At 36.8% G+C, this 22,851-nt stretch overlaps 1 protein-coding gene across 1 annotated transcript in view; it reads right to left on the bottom strand.

Moving 5' to 3' along the window:
• Positions 1–11,950: 11,950 nt before the first annotated feature.
• Positions 11,951–22,851, bottom strand: part of LOC139708914 (ubiquitin-conjugating enzyme E2 H-like) — a 47,396-nt gene continuing 36,495 nt past the window's right edge. Inside the window, exons 4-7 of the mRNA XM_071620879.1 lie at positions 20,657–20,696; positions 17,787–17,839; positions 16,505–16,633; positions 11,951–14,630 (exon numbers count right to left, since the gene is read on the bottom strand). Of these exons, the coding sequence (XP_071476980.1) occupies positions 14,512–14,630; positions 16,505–16,633; positions 17,787–17,839; positions 20,657–20,696 (341 nt within the window). The 3' untranslated portion in view covers positions 11,951–14,511. The remainder of the gene's footprint in view (positions 14,631–16,504; positions 16,634–17,786; positions 17,840–20,656; positions 20,697–22,851) is intronic.

The raw sequence follows: 22,851 nt of genomic DNA, 5'->3' as shown, positions 1-22,851 counted from the left end.
CCCGCCCACCTACTAACTCATATCCAACACACACATATACAACACACACACACACACACACACACACACACACACACACAGAGCTCATGGGAAGTTAATTGGGTCTTGATTGTTATGATCTACAAGTATTTACAAGTATGTTTATAATTTATGGATAGTTTTAGAAAAGCTTGATCGCAACACGAAACGAAAGAAGCGCCGTTTTTAAACATGTTGAATTAAGGTCATCAGAGAGAGCAAAACAAAACATTATCAATGATACCCCGCTTGTTACGTAATAAGGAATATTCTCAAAGTTATGAGTAAAAATGTCTCATATTTTTTTGTTATTTTCAGTAGCTTTAATCGCAAATATCTCACATCAGCAAAAATGGAGTTAACTCGTTTAAACTCTTTATTATATATCATTCTATATCTAGTATATATACATATATATATATATATATATATATATATATATATATATATATATATACGTGTGCAATCACTAAATAGATAAAAAGGAAACAGTGATTGCTTGCTCGTTAGGTGTCTTGTCTGTTCCACACATGGTTGATCAAGGCTGTTCATTTCCACCTATCTCTGGCCATATGTTGGTTATTCGTAATACAGTGTATAGGTACGTATGCGGAGACTGCTGTTAACCATGCAGTCGTTTCCCAATGAGCTAATCTATATGTATGATATTTATCCCTTGCCTCCCTCTGTTTCTCTTTTCCTCGAGTTTTCCTGTCAATTTTTCCTCTCTCGTTTTCAGTGTTATCTCTTAACATGATGGGACCAGCAAAATAAATAGGTAGATTGTAAATAACAGTACATTATAAGTATAAATGTCCGATATAATAAACCCTCGATGAATTTATCCTTTCGGTACCTGTGTCACACCAATATGTTCATTGTATACTAAGTAATTTGGTTGTGCCTACTTTCCCCACTGTATTTACCCCTCCCTCTGTCTGTCTATCTATCTATCTATCTATCTATCTATCTATCTACCTATCTATCTATCTATCTATCCATCCATCCATCAATCAATCAATCTATCTATCTATCTATCTATCTATCTGTCTATCTGTCTATCTATCTATCTATCTATCCATCCATCTATCTATCTATCTACCTATCTAGCTATCTATCTGTCTATCTATCTATCTATCTATCTATCTATTTGTCTATCTATGTACCTATCTATCTATCTATCTATATGTATATCTATCTATCCATCTATATGTCTATTTATCTATCTATCTGTCTATCTATCTATCCATCTATCTATCTATCTATCTATCTATCTATCTATCTATCTCTCTACCTATCTATCTGTCCATCTATCTATCTATCTATCTATCTATCTATCTATATCTATCTATCTATCTATCTATCTATCTATCTATCTATCTACCTATCTATCTATCTATCTATCTTTCCATCTATCTATCTCTCCATCTCTATCTATCTGCCTATCTATTTATCTATCTATCATATCTATCTATCTATCTTTCTTTCTTTCTATCTATATCTATCTATCTCTATCTATCTCTATCTATCTCTCTCCCTCTATCTATCTATCTATCTATCTATCTCTATCTATATCTCTCTATCTATCTTTCCATCTCTATCTATCTGCCTATCTATCTATCTGTATCTATCTATCTATCTTTCTTTCTTTCTTTCTTTCTATCTATATCTATCTATCTCTCTCCCTCTATCTATCTATTTATCTATCTATCTATCTATCTATCTATTTATAATATATCTATCTATCTATATGTCTATCTATTTATCTATCTATCTATATCTATATATTCATCTATATATCCATCTAAATCTATTCAATTAATTTTCATCAATTTTTTGACAGCTAAAGAAGTAAGATACCACTGCGTTGATGAATTTACAAGTTGTACAAATTTGAAAGATATTCTGTTATCTCAGCTTATGTGACCAGTCGCCATGAGAGTATTTTTTGCATTTCTTTTTGATCGTGCAAGATCACAACATTTATGTATATTATAGTTTGTTTTATGGTTTAATTTGTGTTGCAAGTAAAACTGACAAACTGACAAACGAATTCACTGGAAGTGATTCCATGATATCGTTGATAGAGGATGTGCGTGTCATCTTGAATAATACCGAATTTATGATTTCACCTTATTGTATCAGCATATCAGCATTTTCAATCCATCTGTCTACACAACGTTTCAATCAAAGTTGAAATATCGGGGGATTCATATTTGCCTGTATTGACAAAGCGTGATGTAATTATTGTGAACACTCGAATTTCTCTCTATCTACCTCGGAAATAGAGTTCGCTGAGTGACATCGCGTCTACGCCCAACAATCATGTGACTATCTTCATCAGTAGACTCCTCCGCCTCTATTATTGGCAATTGATAGAATTCACACTGTGACCCATTACGTAATCAGTGGTTCTGCAATTGCCAAACACGGTGGCGCGACTCAGAGCTCCGCGGTGACGCACCTTCCCAGCTCGCCCGCACCTGCCCGCCCAATGAGCAATGACATCTACCCCAAAATGCACGGATCCACCATTTTGTGTAGTGGTTCACAATACAATCTCCTTCACGTAAAATACTGCAGATGAGATTGTTTCAGAAAGAACGTAAATGTAAATTACGATCAGTCATTTATATGATACCAAGCATGTGAATTATTTGTGTATATTGTGTTTGTTTTATGCGTGCGTGCGTGTTGATGTTCTCTGTTCATGTTCATGTGGGTATACATTAGAGACTATGACTGCATATAAGATTGTACATGTAGTAACGATTTTGCGAAATCGGCATGATAAACACATTCACTGTGGGTCAGCAGTCTTTAGTTCATTGTTTTTCCATACATCCAGCCAGCTGCATTGAATGTCTGCTAAATGATTTGCACACGACATTATAGCATCTTAGCAATTTACGTGGACATGTGAATTCAGTGTAACGAACTCCGTGTGTATTCACAATCTAACGATATACGATATTGAATGTATGGCGTGGAGATGGTGCTATATAAGAGTAACTTATGGCATGGTTGTATTGTTAAATCATTCTAATCCTCTCTGCAAAGTTCATTGTAACTAAACATCTGGGAAATGACACAAGTAGTTTCAACAGGTGTTCCTGATCCTGGAAGTGCTATTTCCGATTGATTTCCTCCGTTACGCAGCTCATGTTTTGGATTGCTGCTGTTCTGGGTCAGTCTACAGTTACAGATACAGTATATACTGTATATAGCTTGTAATGAAGTTGGAAAATACACCGGTTGTGTATTATTGACGTGTGGTCAATTCCCATTTTTTTTGCATGTTGACTAAATGATTCTAATCAATGTAATAAGGTGTGTCTATTTATTTTGAACTCTACAACCATTAATAACGATGACAGGTTAGCAGGATAATGTGTGTTTACGGGAGAGACGAAAGACTACATGAACCGACCTTTAAAGGGAAATGTCATCCTGACATTGAGTTACTTTTTTGGAAAAAAAAAGGTGAAAGAAGTATATCAGTGAAAATTGGAGGAAAATCGGACATATGAAAAAAGAAAATATGAACTGTACTAGTTTAGAGAGTAAGACACGCAGGTCTGTGTGATCCAGGTGCTCAGCAGCTCTCCACTGTATTTGTACACAAAATTTCACCTATTTCTAATTTTTCGTAAATATTTTGGATAAAACATATTCGTAGAGGAAGACACGCAACACGTATTACTCTTATCAACGCCAAGAGCAGGTCTATAGAGAAAAAAAAATCTATGGAGAAATATACAAGGAAGCATTTGTGACTTTTTTTTTGCCAAGCCAAATGGAGAGCTGTTCAACGCCTAGATCACACAAAGTTACCAATTTCTCTTACTCTCTGTTACAGTTCAGAACTTTTTTGTATTAGTGATTTATTCCTAAATTTTCAATGATCTATTTTTCTGCTTTTTGTTCCTGTTTTCATAGAAAGAAACTAAGTAGGATGGAATTTCCCTTTAAACCGTCTTAGTCTATATATGCATATTCTTTGTTTTTTTTTTTGTCACTTTCTCTGGAGCAGATGCAGATAAAGATTATGATAGGGTTAGACGAAGTATACGCACGCAGGAATAGAATAGTCTTTACACTCAGACATCGTAGATATCATTTCATACACTCTTTCACACTGATGAATATAAACATACTCACACGTACATAATTATGGTTACATTTTAGGTTTTGATATATATATATATATATTTTTTTTTTTTTTTTGAAACAAGGAAGGAAAAACTGACCAGAAACAATTGTAATAATAAATAGCGAAAACTTTGAGCAAAGAAAATGGGTTTTCATCCAGATGAAAACCCATTTTCTTTGCTCAAAGTTTTCGCTATTTATACATATACATATATATATATATATATATATATAGTGTATATATATATATGTATATAGATTACAAACATGTTGAGAATTCACGTATTGGCTCCACGAAGAAATGAAGAAATAAACTGGTAATGCATTTTTTTGCCAATGAAGAATGAGTTTATTCGACTCGAATTTTCAGCGGCCTCCGCCTTCTTCAGGAGTCTTGACAAGACTCCTGAAGAAGGCGGAGGCCGCTGAAAATTCGAGTCGAATAAACTCAATCTTTATATGTATATATATATATATATATATATATATATATATATATACAGATAATGATGTTTTTGAGAATCGTAAAGCAAAGAGAATGAAGACTTAGATACAAGGCCTAGAGCCAGTCTCTTCTCTGAACTTAGATTTTAGCAAGCCTTTTACCTTCCATAGAAAGCTTTATGACTATAGTTAACCTTGTTTATCCCTCATTTATTCTTCCTTTTCCTCGAGGTCGCAAACAACGTCAGTGACAGGACTTCATAAATTGTGTGGTTTCTGTACGTGCTACCAAACCAGCTACACTGGAATTCATTTTGTCTTAAAGGACAAGTTCACCTTCATAAACATAAGGATTGAGAAAATGCAACAATATTAGTAGAACGCATCAGTGAAAGTTTGAGGAAAATTGGACAATCGATGCAAAAGTTATGAATTTTTTAAATTTTTGTGTTGGAACCGCTGGATGAGGAGACTACTACAGCTTGTGAGTCATATGCGTACAACAGTATAAAGAAAATATAAAAGAAAATTCAACATATTTTCCCTTTTTTCGCATAATAAAAGAACAATTGACTTGCCTCTTTCTAAAGGCAGGGGGAATAATATTACCCATAACATTTATCGGTAACGAGTCAGGGGAATGTGTACTTTTTTCAAAAGATGGAATTTTGTGAAATTCTCTTTATATTTTCCTTATATTGTTGTACGCATGTGACATCTAAGTTATTCATACACTGCAGTAGTCTTCTCATCCAGCGGGTACTGCACAAAAACTTCAAAAATTTATAACTTTTGAACGGATTGTCTGATTTTCCTCAAACTTTCAATGATGTGTTCTACTAATATTGCTACATTCTCTCAATCCTTATGTTTATGAAGGTGAACTTGTCCTTTAAGGTTTTCTCCTTTAGACGATGAATTGACAGTCATGATGTCACTGATGTGTATCAAAGTCTTTTCCTGGAACTTACCCCACAAGCTTTTGAATTTCTCTAGGTTCCCCCCACACATGATCTTAAATTTATAAGTATAAACAAGGCATACACTGGACTAATTTCAATGCATTCTGTAACTTTATTGTGTAAAATCAATTCTGGAATTGATATTGGAATTTCGTTATTATCGTTTAATCTGTAGATGTATGTTACGAATGTAATTTGTGGAAGGCTTAATAAATGGAAGAATGAAATTTCATTGATTCACAAGAGTTCTGAGAATTCGAAATACAAAGTGTCAGCTCTGAAAGGTAGACTAATCTGCGTTAACTACTCGGTCTCCATCAAGTCATCTATATCCTAATATAAATACGAAATAAATACACAACTAGTTTTTAATCGGCCTGGGCAAAATAATAAGTCTTGAAAGTATCTGTAAGTATAATTACAGTTGGCGTAAATGATACATGAGCAGGGTGTTAGGCAAACACGGAAAATTGTATACATCGAGTATTGAATACTTGGCGAAACCAAGGAGGTTCAAGAGAATGGAGTCACAACTGTCTTATTTCCTTTGCTAGATGTTCGATGCCGCCGCTCAAAAATATTTGAAGCATGTGCCAAACAGGATCTGCCACGCAGATAGGAAGACAATATGACTCGTGTCTCATTGCATAATCACCAGCCACTTTCTAAGGAAGATTATATGTCTTTGTGATGGTAATTACTTTCCGCTATCCCTTCTTATAAAAGGTAGGTGGTACAGACACGAGGATGTGCGAATAGAAATTGCGCAAAAAATGCTGAAATAAAGATGAAAATTACTCGACTGGGCATACCCGGGCACTAATCTGATATATCTATCAATAAAGAATTATATTTGAAGATTATTCCATGTTAGTTTTATTTGTCGGAATTAAGCGGAAAAGTGATAAAACCGGCTTTCCAGGATGGTACAGCTTTAAACATTTTCACATGATGCAGCTCTGATTTACAATATTGCACAAATTTCTGCACGGGATTGACTTTTGTTTTACATGCTTCATCATTTAATGAAATTTCATTTCATTTCATAAATAAATAAGCAAAAAATGTTAACGTTCAAAATGAGATCTTCAGATTGCTCAGCAAGACGACGGCTTCGAACATCGATCATCAAAGGCACAAATGCACCTGTGAAATTCTTTTGTACATCAATAGAAATCTGACAACTGTTTATATACTTACAGCCAGTTGGAACTCCAACTCTTAAACCTCCTTGGCGAAACGAACCCAACTGTAAGGGTGCTCACGACTAGCTATGCAGTGATCAACAGAGGGCACTATACATCTTACACAAACTGGCGCGATTGATCGCGGTTGAAAGACGACTTATATGAGACGACAGTAGAAAATTCGATTTCTCAGTCCAGTGAGTTTGACAAGTTATCAGATAATATGAGCTACAGAGGGCGCACTTGATATGTGTCTATTGACAAATTTAATCCTTGAATTGAAGTGCACCACAACCTGCAAAATACTGTATCAGTTTATCTATTTGGCAAAATCAAACTGTTGTGTCCAGTGAGAGTGAAATGAGTATCGACTACTTGGGACATTTAGAACTTTGCCATATACAAGAAAGAGTGGGGGAATAAAGTACCGTTTATAAACATTTTGCATTTTACCTTTTTCATATCAGGCAGGCCCTATCAGGCAAATATGATTCAAATTGATATAGGGTATGATCAGGAGACCCATATCAAAGCCAGTTGATTTGTCAGGTAATAGTAATCCTATTTCAATAGGGATGCTACCTGCCAAGTTTGGTAAAAGTCTGTCATGGGGTTTCCTAGCAGCTGAAAATGTTAATACATGTACAATGTAGTTTATGCAGCATGAGCATCACATGTCCCACGACGACCTCGAGCTTACTCGAGCCTTTGGCTGAGGTGAGCTAAAATCCATCTATCTACCTACCTCTATCTATCTATCTATCTATCTATCTATCTATCTATCTATCTATCTATCTATCTATCTATCTATCTATCTATCTATCTATCTGTCTGTCTGTCTGTCTGTCTATCTATCTATCTATCTATCTATCTATCTATCTATCTATCTATCTGTCTGTCTATCTATCTATCTATCTAAATACATGTATATATCTATCTGCATGTATCTATCTCTCTTTCCCTCTCTCTCATTAATTCTCTATCTTTCTAAATGTAAACATTTCAAGCAAAATCTGCACCTTAAGCAATGGATCCATAACATGCTTTCTTGTTATAAAATGAAACCAATATTAAAACTGATGCAAATTACTTCTATTTTCAAATTCCGAAAGCATTACTTTAAAACATGTTTGAAAAGATCATATATTTTCAACGTGTCTTGTAAACATATATTCACAGCACATATCACACACACACACACACACACACACACACACACACACACACAGAGGAAAATCTTTGCCATCGCTACTTTATTTAGTCATGATCCTCCATTAGTCATGATCCTCCATTATCCTAACCAATCTTTCGCCCTCCTCTTATTCATCATTACTATCACCATCACTTCCACTACTACCAGAAACAACTTACCAACACAGCCAATACCATCACCACACATAACTACCATCACCAATGACTAAAGGAACCTTTTGAAGGAGACACCGAAATGAAGACACAGATGACGGCTGAGGGTTTGTTTTAAAATATGAAAGATGGATATTGACATGTTCTCTTGCCTTTCATCCCTTTTTCCAGTTGCTTGACATTCACCCAACACTGCTAAAATCCTCACATCACTGCTTCATTTGTCCCATTCTTTTATATCCACTTTGTCTAATGTACAGGATCATTATGTACAGCCAGCCCAAACAAAACCTACTCACACATACGACAGACAGCGAAACAAAATCACCTTTCTTATACCACGTGTTGGCTTCTTCTGGTGTGTGAAACTTTAGTCTGCACTGGTTGTTTTTCTTACTGTATGTCACACATGGCCTCATACAGGAGTCAGAGGAGATTTTGTTGTTTGTTTGTTTTCTTTGGCAGCAGAATACTACACTCAAGAACAATGTATTTGATAATACAATTTTTGTAACTCAAGATTCCCTCTCCACTAGCACTGTGATTAAAAGCACAAAGTTCTTGAAGATTCTTCTTTTTTCTTTTTTCCGGCAAAGATAAATGAAGTTTACAGCAATTAATGGTTGTGCTGTGCATAACAGTGACACTTGAAATATGTCAGAAGAAAGTGGATCATTGTTTCTAAGGTCAAAATTAGAAAGGTAGTTTCTGAATAATACAGATACCCTGGATTGACTAGATATTATCTGGCTACTTTACGGCAAGTCACCGACGTAATGCTTGTGGTCTTATTTAAGTCAATGAATGTGAAGTCTTTCATCTCAGAATCAGATACAATAAAGTGTACTGCAAATCATTAGTGCAGAATAATGTGACTGTAAGACACCAGAATTTCTTAATTTGCCATCAGTCTCCACTGTAATAAATGAAATGGACAAATCTATGCCTCAATTAAAAAATCTGTCACCTCAATATTTCTCTTATCCATAAACCTTAACCAGGGAGGTGTTATAGAAGAAACCAGAATCTCTCCTTTGTTCCCATGCCCATGCTACACAAAATTTGTGTGCTCTATCACAGGTATTTCTACGTTGCTTTGACAAAAGAGTGCATCATTCCTCAATCACAACAAAACCTAGTGAGCAGCAGTTTGCTGTCCCTTTCAAAATTTTTGGCAGCAATTTTATACTGTGCATAGAACAGCACAGGTGATGAAATATCAGTGAAAAATTATACTTCTTCAACTGTGAGACAGAAATATGCATCAGCCAAATGCTTAATCCAAAATATCAAACATTCAAGTGCTAAACCTAGAGGACAAAATTATACACAAATATGTGCAAAATGATTAATTAATTAATGTTATGCTTTGGTGAAATACTGTCATTCCCCTTTTCAGTTCTGTGGCATTAATAACAAGGCAATTTTCAGGAAAACTTATTGGATTTGTTCCATACAATATCACCACCAATATCTATACAGGATATCACATTTCCTTTGAAATATGGCCGAAAAATTGTCAGGAGTAAGAACCACTTCTTCAGTAGCCATATCAAAAACTCTCTGTAAGACTGACTTGGCGCATGGAACATCACAGCCAGTGGAATGCTAAGCATACAATTGTCAGTCTACAAGACCTACACATGACTTTGAATGAATTTTGAAGAGATTCCACTCCCTCTACAACACCTCCCTGTCTCAACGCCATTTTATACAATGCTGCTTTCAACATAACATTCTTTCGTTCATTGACTTATAGCTAGCCTCACTTCCAGGCTCTGAAGTGTTCCTACATGCTTTTTTCAGATAAAAATTCACAAGAGAGCTCGCCTCGCTGGTACTGAGGGGCTGAATGTCTCAGAGGAGTTGGTCTCAAAAAAGGCTCATGCTGTTTATACCTTTAAATGGAAATAGACAGAGTGCAGAAAGGAAAATATAGTTCAGAGCCTGGAAATAAGGCTAAATCTATGCCTCATCTGACACGACAAGGAAAGATTTTGTTGTTGTTTTTTTTGTTTTTGTATTTGAGGCGCGTCATTCAAATATGAATATTTGGATCAGCCAACATGTTTAGGCTTGCTTCAATTCACTGCCAACATTCTTTTAGATCTACATCAGGCCTTCGTTCAGCCATTTCCATATTAATTCAACGGGTACAAAGTTCAAGGGTTCACAACAAATGACACAGTGAGGGTTTGGGATGGGCACAAGAAGCCAGCATTAATTCATACCTGGACTGAATCGCCTACCAAACATCCTGGAATAGAATGAAAAAAGACACTCTGTCACAAATAGCACAGCACATGTTCATTATCTGTCCACCGTCTAGGTAAAAAATACAATAAGATCCACATAACTGATCTGTTTACAGATTATTTACAAATTCCAACTAAAAGATAATAGTGATAAAGGATGATGATGATGACAAAGATGCAAGAATATCACACAAAGACTGATTTCTACTTGACTGGCATGCTCTAGTGTCTGTCACACCCTCCTTCCGCCCACAGCCACTGGTCCTACACATGGAGGGGGATTCCCCCTCCCTACGTTGCACACCTTAGCTATCATATTTAAATAACTCTAGCAAAAATCGTGTATCTTAGTTTAAATATAATATGCATGTACAGAGAGGTAAACATGTACAGTAGATTAGCGGTGACAAACTAGGAGAAAAAAATAGAAAGTTCTAGAAGAATATAAAGAGACAGACAAGAGAAGAGTCAGGGTGGGGCTTTCTTTCTTCTTCATAATCATCTGGAAGAAACTCTACGACACACTTGTTTCATACACTTGCGATTAAATGTTCACAATTTCCCTATAACTTAATTATACTCTCTGATTCAGATTGACTAGATTCAGATTTCGAGTGTAGGACAGTAATTGTCTCTGTCTTAATGCTGAATTTACTTCAAATGAACATTGCTTTCAATCAAACTGGGGAAATGAAGTCAACAGATGAGCAAAAATTTGAGCAAATTTGACTGACAGAAGGGCCCAATGGCTTGCTCGCTCAAAAATAACAAACAATGAAAGCCATCATATGAAAGAGCTTTCAAAACTCTGTTGAATTATGTCACAAACCAAAATTAGATTTTTGGGTAAAAATTTATGATAGGGCCCTTCTGCCAGGCAGGGGATGGTTTGTGGATGTTTTACTCACAACAAGGATCAAATATGGCCCATCAAGATGGAGGATCAACTGCCTCTATGTTGGAGTGTGTCTAGTCCCAATGTATATCATTCTTTAGCTGTGTATTGAGCTGAGGCATGAAGAAAGAATATCCTCTGAGAAACAGAGAAATTACTGACATGTCATGCTCATAAGGAAGTTTGTAACACCTCAGTCAAACAAGCAGTTTGAAGCCCTACAGATTGCCAGGTTACACAACGTACTGACAATAACAGTTTGGCAACTTTCCCTAGCTTCCTGCTTCTGCTCAAATTTTCGCTCATTTGTCACATTCGTTTCATTCCATTACAAGTTTATCAAGTTTTCCTTGGCATAACCTCCTCCTAAAATTCTGAAATACATAAACATTCAATTTCAGCACAAATTACAGATATGACTGCATGCCACATGACTCACAAGAAATTGTCAGTCCAAATACTTAAATTCACATAAAATGTAGCAGAGAGAAAAAAATTCTTTCCTATTGCTGCAGATGATATTCCTAATGCTAGTCTGTGGATACCAGACCCTCTTTGGTGTGTGCAAAGGAACAACATAAATAACATGTACCATCATGTATTACTTTTCGCAAATTACATGGGAATTTTTCCATATTGTGCAATACTGAACAAAATTGGCAAGCGGTCTACAGCAATGAATTAGCTCGACACACCTATGACATCGTTGCAATCGCTGGCACTTTGGTAAATTCATTGAATTCGTTCCCAGATCAAAGCATAGAGAAAAGACTCAATCATGCAGCTTGCCTCTGCAGAAAGAAAACAGCTATTTGTGCACGTGCAGCATTGCATAAAAATATATCTCGACTGGTTTCTTCTTTTGTCACATACCATGTCATGTACTGATACAATGTATTGAAATGGTACAGCAATCATAGGCAGCAGGAATTATTATTAAAATCAATTTGATATTTGTAACAGCTAACCCACTGCCAGCATAGCGATATGCCATCTCTTCATATATAAGTGAAAACAAAGTACGTAAAAATCAATACTGACCACACTCATGAAATTAATACGGCAATGAGAAATAAATAATGAGAAAACCTTCAAAAAACATTACTAAAAGATCAATTTACTATAAATCTTAAATATTAATAAAATAAACAATCAGAAATATTAACTTGGTAAAAAGATTAATGTCCTTGACATAGTGCTCATAAAAATCCTCAGAAAAATTAGCTAAAGCCATCAGGAAGCTGCATTATGGAACAATCTGATTCAGAATGAGGCAACTAAATTACATACAGTGATACTACTGTTTCTACTATCATTTGAATACATAGATATGAGTAACATTACAGTTGTGTGACAGATAACTGTATATAAGCCATATGACAGGTATTTGTGCATGATTGACTTGAAACAACTTGCCTTTCATGGAATTTAACTTAATGTGAAACTATATATCTCTTAATCTCTGTATCATAATTGAGGCTGAAAAATCTGATCGCCACAACTCAAGCCAACATACTTTACCATGTGCTGCTACTTGCATCTTGCCAGTAAGGCTCAATGTGGCGTTGCCTCCAACCAGAAAACTATACCTTTGCACGTCTGAATATCAATTCCATGTAACACTGCTGCTACTCATGCAACCACTCAAAGTGGCAGCTGTCATACCGGGGGAGTATTTCAAAATGGCCGACATCTTTGTTGAATGATGCTGTGTGAGTATATTATCAGAACCTCTTTTAGTCTTGGATAAACCATGCAGGACTTTCACATACGAGGGTCTATGACATACTCCCATCATGTGAAACATAAGGACACTTGGGCAAGGAAAGGTGTGCTGAACCCTGTGGTTTCCATGGCAACACTGACTTGATTTACCATGACAGCACAATTGGCACCTAACCTGAGTGAAGTTGGTAAAACAGGTGCAGAATCCATGAAACAAAAGTTCTTGTGGCCACTAAAATTTGGTGGTTGTGGCCAGCAATTTCTTGGACATTGGACATCCTTGGATGGCCGCAATTTGAATGGCAGCTGACCAGAATCGGCCTTGTGATTACTAGTGTCAGGATATGATGAAATGTCTGGACAGTTCTGCCATTACAATGTGGCATCTCAACATTATCTGAGAGAAATAACTATTAATCTAACATATACAAAAATAATTGTATATACCACTATTGACTGTTGTTTCACTTCCACTGAATCCCTACACATTTTGTTATTTGGCAAAGCTACAGAATAATGTGTGTCAAATGTGTGAGGTATGAAACAAACATACATTACTGCAAAAAGGGCTATAACAAAGGATGTTGAAGGGCTTATTTCTGCCTGAGCAGCATTGGACAGAAGTATCTGTGATATTGCATGGCAAAATGTGATGAGCTAACACACAAACACACATTAAATTTGTTGACTGATGTGTAGTCAGCTGATTATCACCACATAATGTGCTTGCACAGCTGTTAGGTAAGAAGTGTTTAATTTTGTAGGCAAAAAGAAGATTTAGCAGCAACGGAAATGCCACAGCCCATCAGCTGTATTTCAGCTGTTACCCTGGCAGCTACGATCATTGTATGTAACAATTGCTGTAAGCCGTTAAATAAAGTGAGGCCCTCGTAATGGCAAGAAGAGTTTTAATGACATGGGAGCACGGAATATCGAGTGTAGAGATTATTTGGAGCAGGAACTGATTGATGCTGTCATACAGACATCTGTCATATCGTGATGCGACGGGAAATGTAGCCACAAGTTGTCACCAACAGCTCACTCTCCACCTCCTAGCATCACCTGACGGATCTCCCTCCTGCCTGTTACCACCGTCGCAGCAGCTGAAACCTGTCTATCACACCATACCCAGAGGAAAATATATATCATGTGTGACATGTGTTGGCAACCAATACTGCAGAGGGGCTGTCCCTATTCTGGGCTATCTCTTATCCTGCTTTGAAGAGTGAGTGTGCCTGCAACATTACTCGGTCAGCATTGTCCATCTTCAGCTGACCACTGATTAACCTAACAAGCCCTAGAAGCCACCCTGACTAGGAAGATAAAGTGGTTCTATAACAGTCACAGGAGATAAAGGGTTAAAAAGTGACTCTTGATTCACAATAGTAAGGAGAGGGAGGAAGTAGAGATCGATAGACAGAGAGAGAGAGAAAGAAGGTAAATTACTATACAAAAGGGGGCAGGAAGGGGCTAAGATTGCGAGGGAAGAGGAAGGAGAGGGGCAGGGGCTATAGCTCCATGCCCTCTGTTTCATCTTCTGAATAATCGCTCATGGAACTTTCGCTGGATGACGATGGGTTCTCCTGCTCCTCCAGTACCTCCTCAGTTGCATATTTCTGTACATATTCTGCAAGGACGGACAAAGCAGACACACAAAAAAGGTCAAATCATTTATCAATGCTGCCAAACATCAAAGCACATATCAATTTTTGAAATATTCCCTTCCTGCAATATACTTCTTTTTCAATATTTTATAACAGATGTCACCTTGTACACTCATACTTCAAGTGTTCACATCCAGTCGTACAATTTATACTATTTTCAGCATTAATCATTTTCTGGTTATACCGCCCATTCTACAGCATGTCACAATTACCATGTCATCTTGGGGTTCTAGCCAATGCTCCAATGCCAATGCAGGTCACGGTCAAGAAGTTGTTTACATCCAGCGAGTACAACGTGTTAACATAAAATTTGCACAGCACAAGAGTGAAAATGCGCGCACTGCAGTGTAGTAATAAAACCTGCAGTGCGCGCAAAGATACTGTGTGGGCGTGTCTTCCCAGACTACAGCCCTTTTGACAGTCAATTTCTACTCTCTGATAATTTGACAGAGTGGGATTTTTGAACATGGCTGTGACAAACCACAAAGCTTAAAAGTGCAGTGAAAAGCTATAAACTCATAAAATAACAGCCATTCAATGGTAAATGATGTCATAATTATGATGGCCAATCTGATTTCTTTTGTGATGAAAACGGTGGTGATGATAATGGTACACACAGAGATGCCAAAATATATCCTGATGCTGGAAGTAAGCAGTGTTCATTCCTTCATTAAAGGACAAGTTCACCTTCATAAACATAAGGATTGAGAAAATGGAACAATATTAGTAGAACACATCAGTGAAAGTTTGAGGAAAATTGGACAATCGATGCAAAAGTTATGAATTTTTTAAATTTTTGTGTTGGAACCGCTGGATGAGGAGACTACTACAGCTTGTGAGTCATATGCGTACAACAGCACAAAGAAAATGTAAAAGAAAATTCAACATATTTTCACTTTTTTCGCTTAATAAAAGAGCAATTGACTTGCCTCTTTCTAAAGGCAGGGGGAATAATATTACCCATAACATTTATCGGTAACGAGTCAGGGGAGTGTGTACTTTTTTCAAAAGATGGAATTTTGTGAAATTCTCTTTATATTTTCCTTATATTGTTGTACGCATGTGACATCTAAGTTATTCATACACTGCAGTAGTCTTCTCATCCAGCGGGTACTGCAAAGAAACTTCAAAAATTCATAACTTTTGAACGGATTGTCTGATTTTCCTCAAACTTTCAATGATGTGTTCTACTAATATTGCTACATTCTCTCAATCCTTATGTTTATGAAGGTGAACTTGTCCTTTAAGGACTCTCATGATCGTTTGTTTATCTTTCCATTTAGTTTCAATGGTGGAATTCACACTGATGCCAATTAGCAGGAAACAAATAAACAAATTTGAATCGCAACCCATAACTTAAGATTTTTGTCAGTGTAGATGTACAATTCTCATCATCTAGCACAATCAGGATCGCGATCCATGTCCAAAGAAATCTTGTGATTTTTTCAGAATCATCGCCATTATTGGAGAATTAACTAGATAATTTGCACCGCACGGAGTGTCTGAATGCTGAAGCAAAAAATCTTGAAATTGTTTATCCCATCATTCAAAACACACATCACAACAGAACACGAACATAAGGGCAAGGGTCATTATTTCGGTAGGTTTCAGGCATGCGCACTTTGGTCGGAAACTATAATGATCGGTAATTTGCAGGGATATTTTCATCTTTCTGAATTGGCGCAAAAAAAAATCTTGGCACTTGGATCGGGATCGAAATCCCGCTATTTTGTCTGTGTTAACAACCCCAATCATTTTGTCTGTATGAACGACCCTAATCATTTTGTTAATCCATAAGTGATAGGATGAGTATATATCATAGTGTCTTCTTTCTCACCCCTGATTTTCTTTTGGTACTCCTCTGGTTTGTGCAAAGACATGGCAGCAGCATCTCCATTGAGTGGGTCTATTGGGTTTGGGTAGCTCAGAAGTTGTGGAAGGAACTGATCAAAGATATTTGATAAATCTACGGAAAGAGAAGAAAAAGAACAAAAATACATCAGCTAAAGATTTACCAAAATGCATTCACTTTGATAGACTGTCATTTTGTGCTTTAGAAAATCTAGTCAAGTACAGCATAACACTTATGTTGACTTTGGAGGTTTGTTTTTCACAGACAACCTTCATAATGAACAAACAAAATACAGAACTGAAGTGATTTAAGACAAAGCATTTATTGTATTCAATACATGTACCACATACCTGTGACATTCATTCAAACTGCCAACGATGCTACCATCCATCTCCAGGATAGCTATGATACCTTGGTGAATGGCTATTGTTTTTTATTGCCTTACACTAAACTTATTCATCTGAAGCACCTACCATTATACATGTAGGTTTGTCACCTGAATCATATAACAGAACAGATAATATACAACTATGTATGGTTTCTACTGTAATTAGGGAAATAACATGTCATAAAATACTCCTGCAACTAAAGCTGTCCAAAGATCTATGACATACTTCATCTGTTTCCTTGGGTTTGTTATTATTTTGTTGTTGTTTGTTTTGCCTGGAGCTTTTCCAGATTGACAAGGAACAGAAAGCACACAAATACAAGTGGTCCAAGTTGAAAAAATAACCAACCTTATGGCACCCCTGGCTTAAGAATACCTTGTTTGTTTAAACATTGGGGTTTTTTCCCACTACCATGAAGTTGCACTAAGCAGGTAAGTTTAACACAAACTGTTGGGGAACCATGAAAAGCTGACCACACAGACTTTCCATTATTCATGGGATAAATTACAACTGTACAAGTCCACACTGGGTGTGGTATGGTTTGGACTTGGCACAGGTGGACCGTTATATAATTGTTCTCCATATAGATTGATAATTGACAGTTCATCCTGTATCTCCTGCCCTTCATATCATATTTGCTTGTACCCAGTCAAATGATGAAAGTTTCAAGAAAAATGATTGCAAAATAGGGATGTGAAATGCTCTCCCAAAAACAAATGCTTACATCGGGAATAATTTCAGGTGTACAAAAAAGTAAGAAAAGAAAAAAATGAATGAACAGAAAAAGATATCTATCCTCCATTTTCCATGGTGGAGATAAGGAAGCAGGAATACAAGGATTTAATATGAGGTGGTTCACAACTCTAGGGGTGACTCACCATACAGTGGTGTCCAGGCTTGGTTGATAACATCTAAACAAACTGTCCCAGATCTGTATTGGAAAAGCATAGCAAACACTGTCATGGGGACAAATGCTTAATGAATTCCAACCATTGTAATGTTTCAAACGCAACAGAAAGACTGAGAAGATAGAAATACAGTAGTTGGAATGCAAGAGTATTGTTTTCTGCATGCTAAAAATAAAAGGAAAATCTGTGATTACTGATCATCTGATGGCATTCAAACGCAACTTCAGGGCAGAACAAACACATTTGAAACAAATTTGAGAACAACAAAAAGCAAAATGTAACAGAAAAGTTGAGTGCTCTTTGATAGGATACATTCATACAACTGATAAAGATTACACTGTTATGACCCTTGTAATTGGCCTTGATACTCTAACCCATTGAGGACGAGACCTGAGTATACTCGGGCAGGTGTCTATGGGAAATGCGTGATATAGCGAAATCAGTCCGTCCTCAAAGGATTAAAACATTTGGTATCTACTTAGAAAATTGGTGATACTGTAAAAGAGGATATTTTCGCGCGACTAATTTTTCGCGCTCGGCTGGGTAAGAAGAGTTTTGCGTGTTTTTAATTCCGCGGAATCCAGACATCAACTACTGGAACATGTGGCAAGCAAAAATATTTGCGTGCTTTTATTTTCGCGCTAATTTCGAATTGCGCGAAATGCACAAAAATTTCAACACCGCGAAAATTTCCACTTTTACAGTAATAGCATGGATATGTAACTCATCTTAGTAGCATAATCCTCTTTTTAAAGGGACGCAGTCCTCACGAAATTTAAAAAAATATGTTGTTGTTGGTACCTCCAATGAACTACTTTCATCAAAAACAAACTTTCAAATCACCAAATAAGCTCGTACATTTCAGTTAAAAAAGTGTGACTCTGCAAATGAGCAAGTCTTGGCGGAGAGTCATACGTCATCGATGCACAACTCTTTCCAGCGGTGTTCTGCTCGTCATCCCTAGTTATTTATAAATACATGTTTACTATTTATTTTTATATTAATTGTATATATAAATAAGCTTGAAATATTTTGTTTGAAATAATAAAACCACATATTGTCACATTTTATGAAAAAGTCAGATATGATCATTTTGAACACTTAAATTGGTTTTCTGAGGCACGGCTGTCAACTTGAGAGTAGAGCATCAATGACGTTGCACCTTTTGGCAGGCTCTTACACGATCGCTTGCAGGAATCATTTTTTAAAAATCGCGTACGGAGACAATTTTTGATGTCCACGCGTATAAATTGGTGAAAGGTTATATTTTTTACTCTTCTTAATTATCAGTACAATGAAAATCTCAGGACTGCTTCCCTTTAATATTCAGTGTAATCACATCACAATATCCTTTTAGAGCACAGAATGTTCCTCCTTATGTGTCTCATTTGCAGCCCTGAAAATTAGATTCCTTTCATAAGGTGGCATATTGCAGAGAAAGGTGTAATTCAGACCTATCCTCCGAATAATAAAACTGGAAACTTCTTTAAATGCGAGAGGAATAAATACCATAGATTTCTAGTAAATTTATTCAAAATTCTAACTGCTATTCTATTAAAAGGGGAGCATACTTTCAAGTGACATGGGCTTCGTTTTTTATTTTCTTGTTTAACTCTTAAGTTGTATTGCTGTGAGATCTCATACAAGATGTTGAGAGACATTATTCTCCAACCATGCAAAATTTTGTGTTGTTTGCAAAAGGGGTATTAAAATCTTTGATATTTGCCCTAAATAGCAAGCAAGGTGACTGACTGAATTAGTGAGAAAAAGGATGACCAGAGACTATAGTCCTGTATAAAATGTCTCCTTAGCAGATGTACATTATTCCCAGTGAGACAAATACGACTCATGTCTGGTGATTATGTTGTTGACAATTTGCTTTGTTAAAGGATGTAGAATGTCTTGCATCTGCACACTCATGTCATGTTTGCTGAGTGCTGAGAGGATGGCGATGGATTTGGCTGGCTGGGTAGGGGGTACACTGGGAGGTAATGGTGGTTTTTATACAGCTACAGGAAGTAAGAGTATCTCTGAGCAGTGTGTATGTGTGTGTGTACGTGTGTCTGTTGTGGTATCTCAGACGGTAGGTCTGAATAAAGCAGTGTAGTGGTTTCCCCATTGACTTTACACGGAGACTACCAGGTGAGAGTGTTTGTATCAGTTCTGTCTACAGTCTTGGCTCCTGAAGCAAGGTGCTTGTAACTTGCTCATTGTAGAAATCAATGCATTCTTTGCAATTCTGGCCTTTTGAACATAACAATACACCCCCAATGGCAGTAAGAGGAGGGAAGCTGGACACCTTTCTCTTTCCAGTGTGCTAATAATGCAAGGTCACAATTTTGTCTACAGCTTTCCAAACACTGGACTCAGCCACAGTATTGCCTTTTTCTGTGTATGTCACACTGCAATCACTCAACCAACGCCATTCTTGCAGCCGCAGAGAGGATGGATAAGCATTAAATTTATGGCAGAGAGGAGCCCCTATTGTTGTGTGTGCTGGACAACTGCAACACGTTTTAATACCTCTCTTGGCAAATCCCCCAACTGTAATAATTTTACCCAAATCACCATGGCAACCTCTATCATGCAGGAAAGATTACAGAAGACAATATGAGGAGACATACTCAAGTGACCATGCATGGGACTGCCTGATCGAGCTATATCAACAAAATACTACCGTAACTACCGCATTGCATGTAACTCCACATAGGTACTTGTATCACTGACTGGTTCCCTTGGTAAAGATAAAAATCAGCATATTTCTTACAAAAGATTGAACCAAGTACAGCAATAATTGTCGTATGGAGAGAAGATATCCTCATATGATAGGCTATACTTACGCTTCATCTATATTTGGATGGTAGATTTTGTTCAAGAACCCTGCAAGATAAAAACAGAAAAGAACAACATATCATTTATAAAATGCATAGCAAAAAGCATAGGTAAAATACCATCACTACCTCTTACATGTATATTCCACATAAATATCTGAGGCAGTTAACTTGTGTATCATCTCCTCTTCTTAAGAGAGAGACAGCCACATCAGAAGGAATACACAAGGAGTACGGTATGTGCTCCTTCAGCTGTAACATAATTTTGGCATTGGGCCTAACTGTTCTAGGCTACCCATGCTATGGATTGAAAAAAAAAATCAGTAATTAAAGCAAAGTGTATTTCATCTAATCCCATTCTCAAACAGTGCAGAATTCTGTAAGTGTCAACAGTCATATGGTCAGGCAGTCTTAATATACATTGGGAAAGTGCATAATCACCCCCTGGGGGCCACTGTAGAATATCATGTACAGTCAAACCTGTCTACAGCAGCCACCCAAGGAAGATGAAAAAGGTAGTCATTATAGCCAGGTGGCCACTATAGAAAGGGTCTTGAACATGCCTTTTGTCTTGAGAAGAGTTATTGTTTTTGGTGGTCGCTATAGACAGGTGGCCGCTCAGGGAGATTTGACTGAACTTAAAGGACAAGTTCACCTTCATAAACATAAAGATTGAGAGAATGCAACAATATTAGTAGAACACATCAGTGAAAGTTTGAGGAAAATTGGACAATCGATGCAAAAGTTATGAATTTTTAAAATTTTTGTGTTGGAACCGCTGGATGAGGAGACTACTACAGCTTGTGAGTCATATGCGTACAACAGTATAAAGAAAATGTAAAGAAAATTCAACATATTTTCACTTTTTTCGCATAATAAAAGAGCACTTGACTTGCCTCTTTCTAAAGGCAGGGGGAATAATATTACCCATAACATTTGTCGGTAACAAGTCGGGGGAATGTGTACTTTTTACAAAAGATGAAATTTTGTGAAATTCTCTTTATATTTTCCTTATATTGTTGTACGCATGTGACATCTAAGTTATTCACACACTGCAGTAGTCTTCTCATCCAGCGGTTACTGCACAAAAACTTCAAAAATTCATAACTTTTGAACGAATTGTTCGATTTTCCTCAAACTTTCAATGATGTGTTCTACTAATATTGCTACATTCTCTCAATCCTTATGTTTATGAAGGTGAACTTGTCCTTTAATTACTACAGTATATGATTTCAGATCACCATGCATTCAACTATAAATCCAAATGGACTTACAATGAAGGAAGTGAGTTGAATCTCATCCATGCAAAATGTTCATTATTAATCTCAAATTTGGAAAAGACTCCAGATGTATGGAGCATTACAATCTAATCATCAAGTTAGCTGAATTCAATCTCTCAAAAAAGACCCAACTCAGTTATTTAATCCATCTACACAGTTCAGATCATAATAACAAACCACATTCCAGTATCAACAATGCTTTTAAAACACCCCCCCCCCCACACACACACTACCAAACTGCAATCTCCACTTAACGTCAACTGATGCAGATACTCTGTCAAGATGAATGACTCCAATGACTTGATTTGTATTCATTACATGATTGTCAAAACAATTACACAGGGAGTGAAAAACACTCTCATTTCATCATGAAGTACATGTACAGAATGTATAGGCTGGGTCAAAATACATCTTATGCCAAGACAAGTGGTCACACCTGCCCCAAGCTATAGGAGATATCCTACACCAGATACCCCTAAGGATTAGCTGGAGGGCTGGCTGACAGTAGGCAGTAAAGTGACAGAATGTGGGAAGGAAGCGCAGAGAGAGGTGAAGAACGCTGGATCCTGCCCCTCAGGGGTAGAGTAATTATGAATCACTCGTGATTGGTGACAAATCACTCATAAACAATGTGTAGGCTGAATGGAGTCAAGGGCACTGTGTGGGCAAACACAGCCAACTCCTCAGGCAAGGCACTTGATTTAGCTTGGCACTGACTTTGTGTTATTGGGAGGAGACAATTTACCAACAGAGAAATGTCTTAAATTCTCATGAACTCACGTTGAGGAAAAATTGAGCTCATGACATCACAATCATTGTATAAACAAGCAAGATTGCTGGTATTATGGTATTACTTCCTTATGCAAATATATTACAGGTCCTGTTTACCTTTGGGAACAGTGATTTAAAAAAAATTCAAGATAT

This window comes from Diadema antillarum, unplaced genomic scaffold (genome assembly GCF_040938485.1).
Source record: "Diadema antillarum isolate AM-2024a unplaced genomic scaffold, OU_Dant_1.0 seq00001386_RagTag, whole genome shotgun sequence".
Taxonomy (NCBI): domain Eukaryota; kingdom Metazoa; phylum Echinodermata; class Echinoidea; order Diadematoida; family Diadematidae; genus Diadema; species Diadema antillarum.
This window is presented reverse-complemented; position numbering and strand designations above follow the sequence as displayed.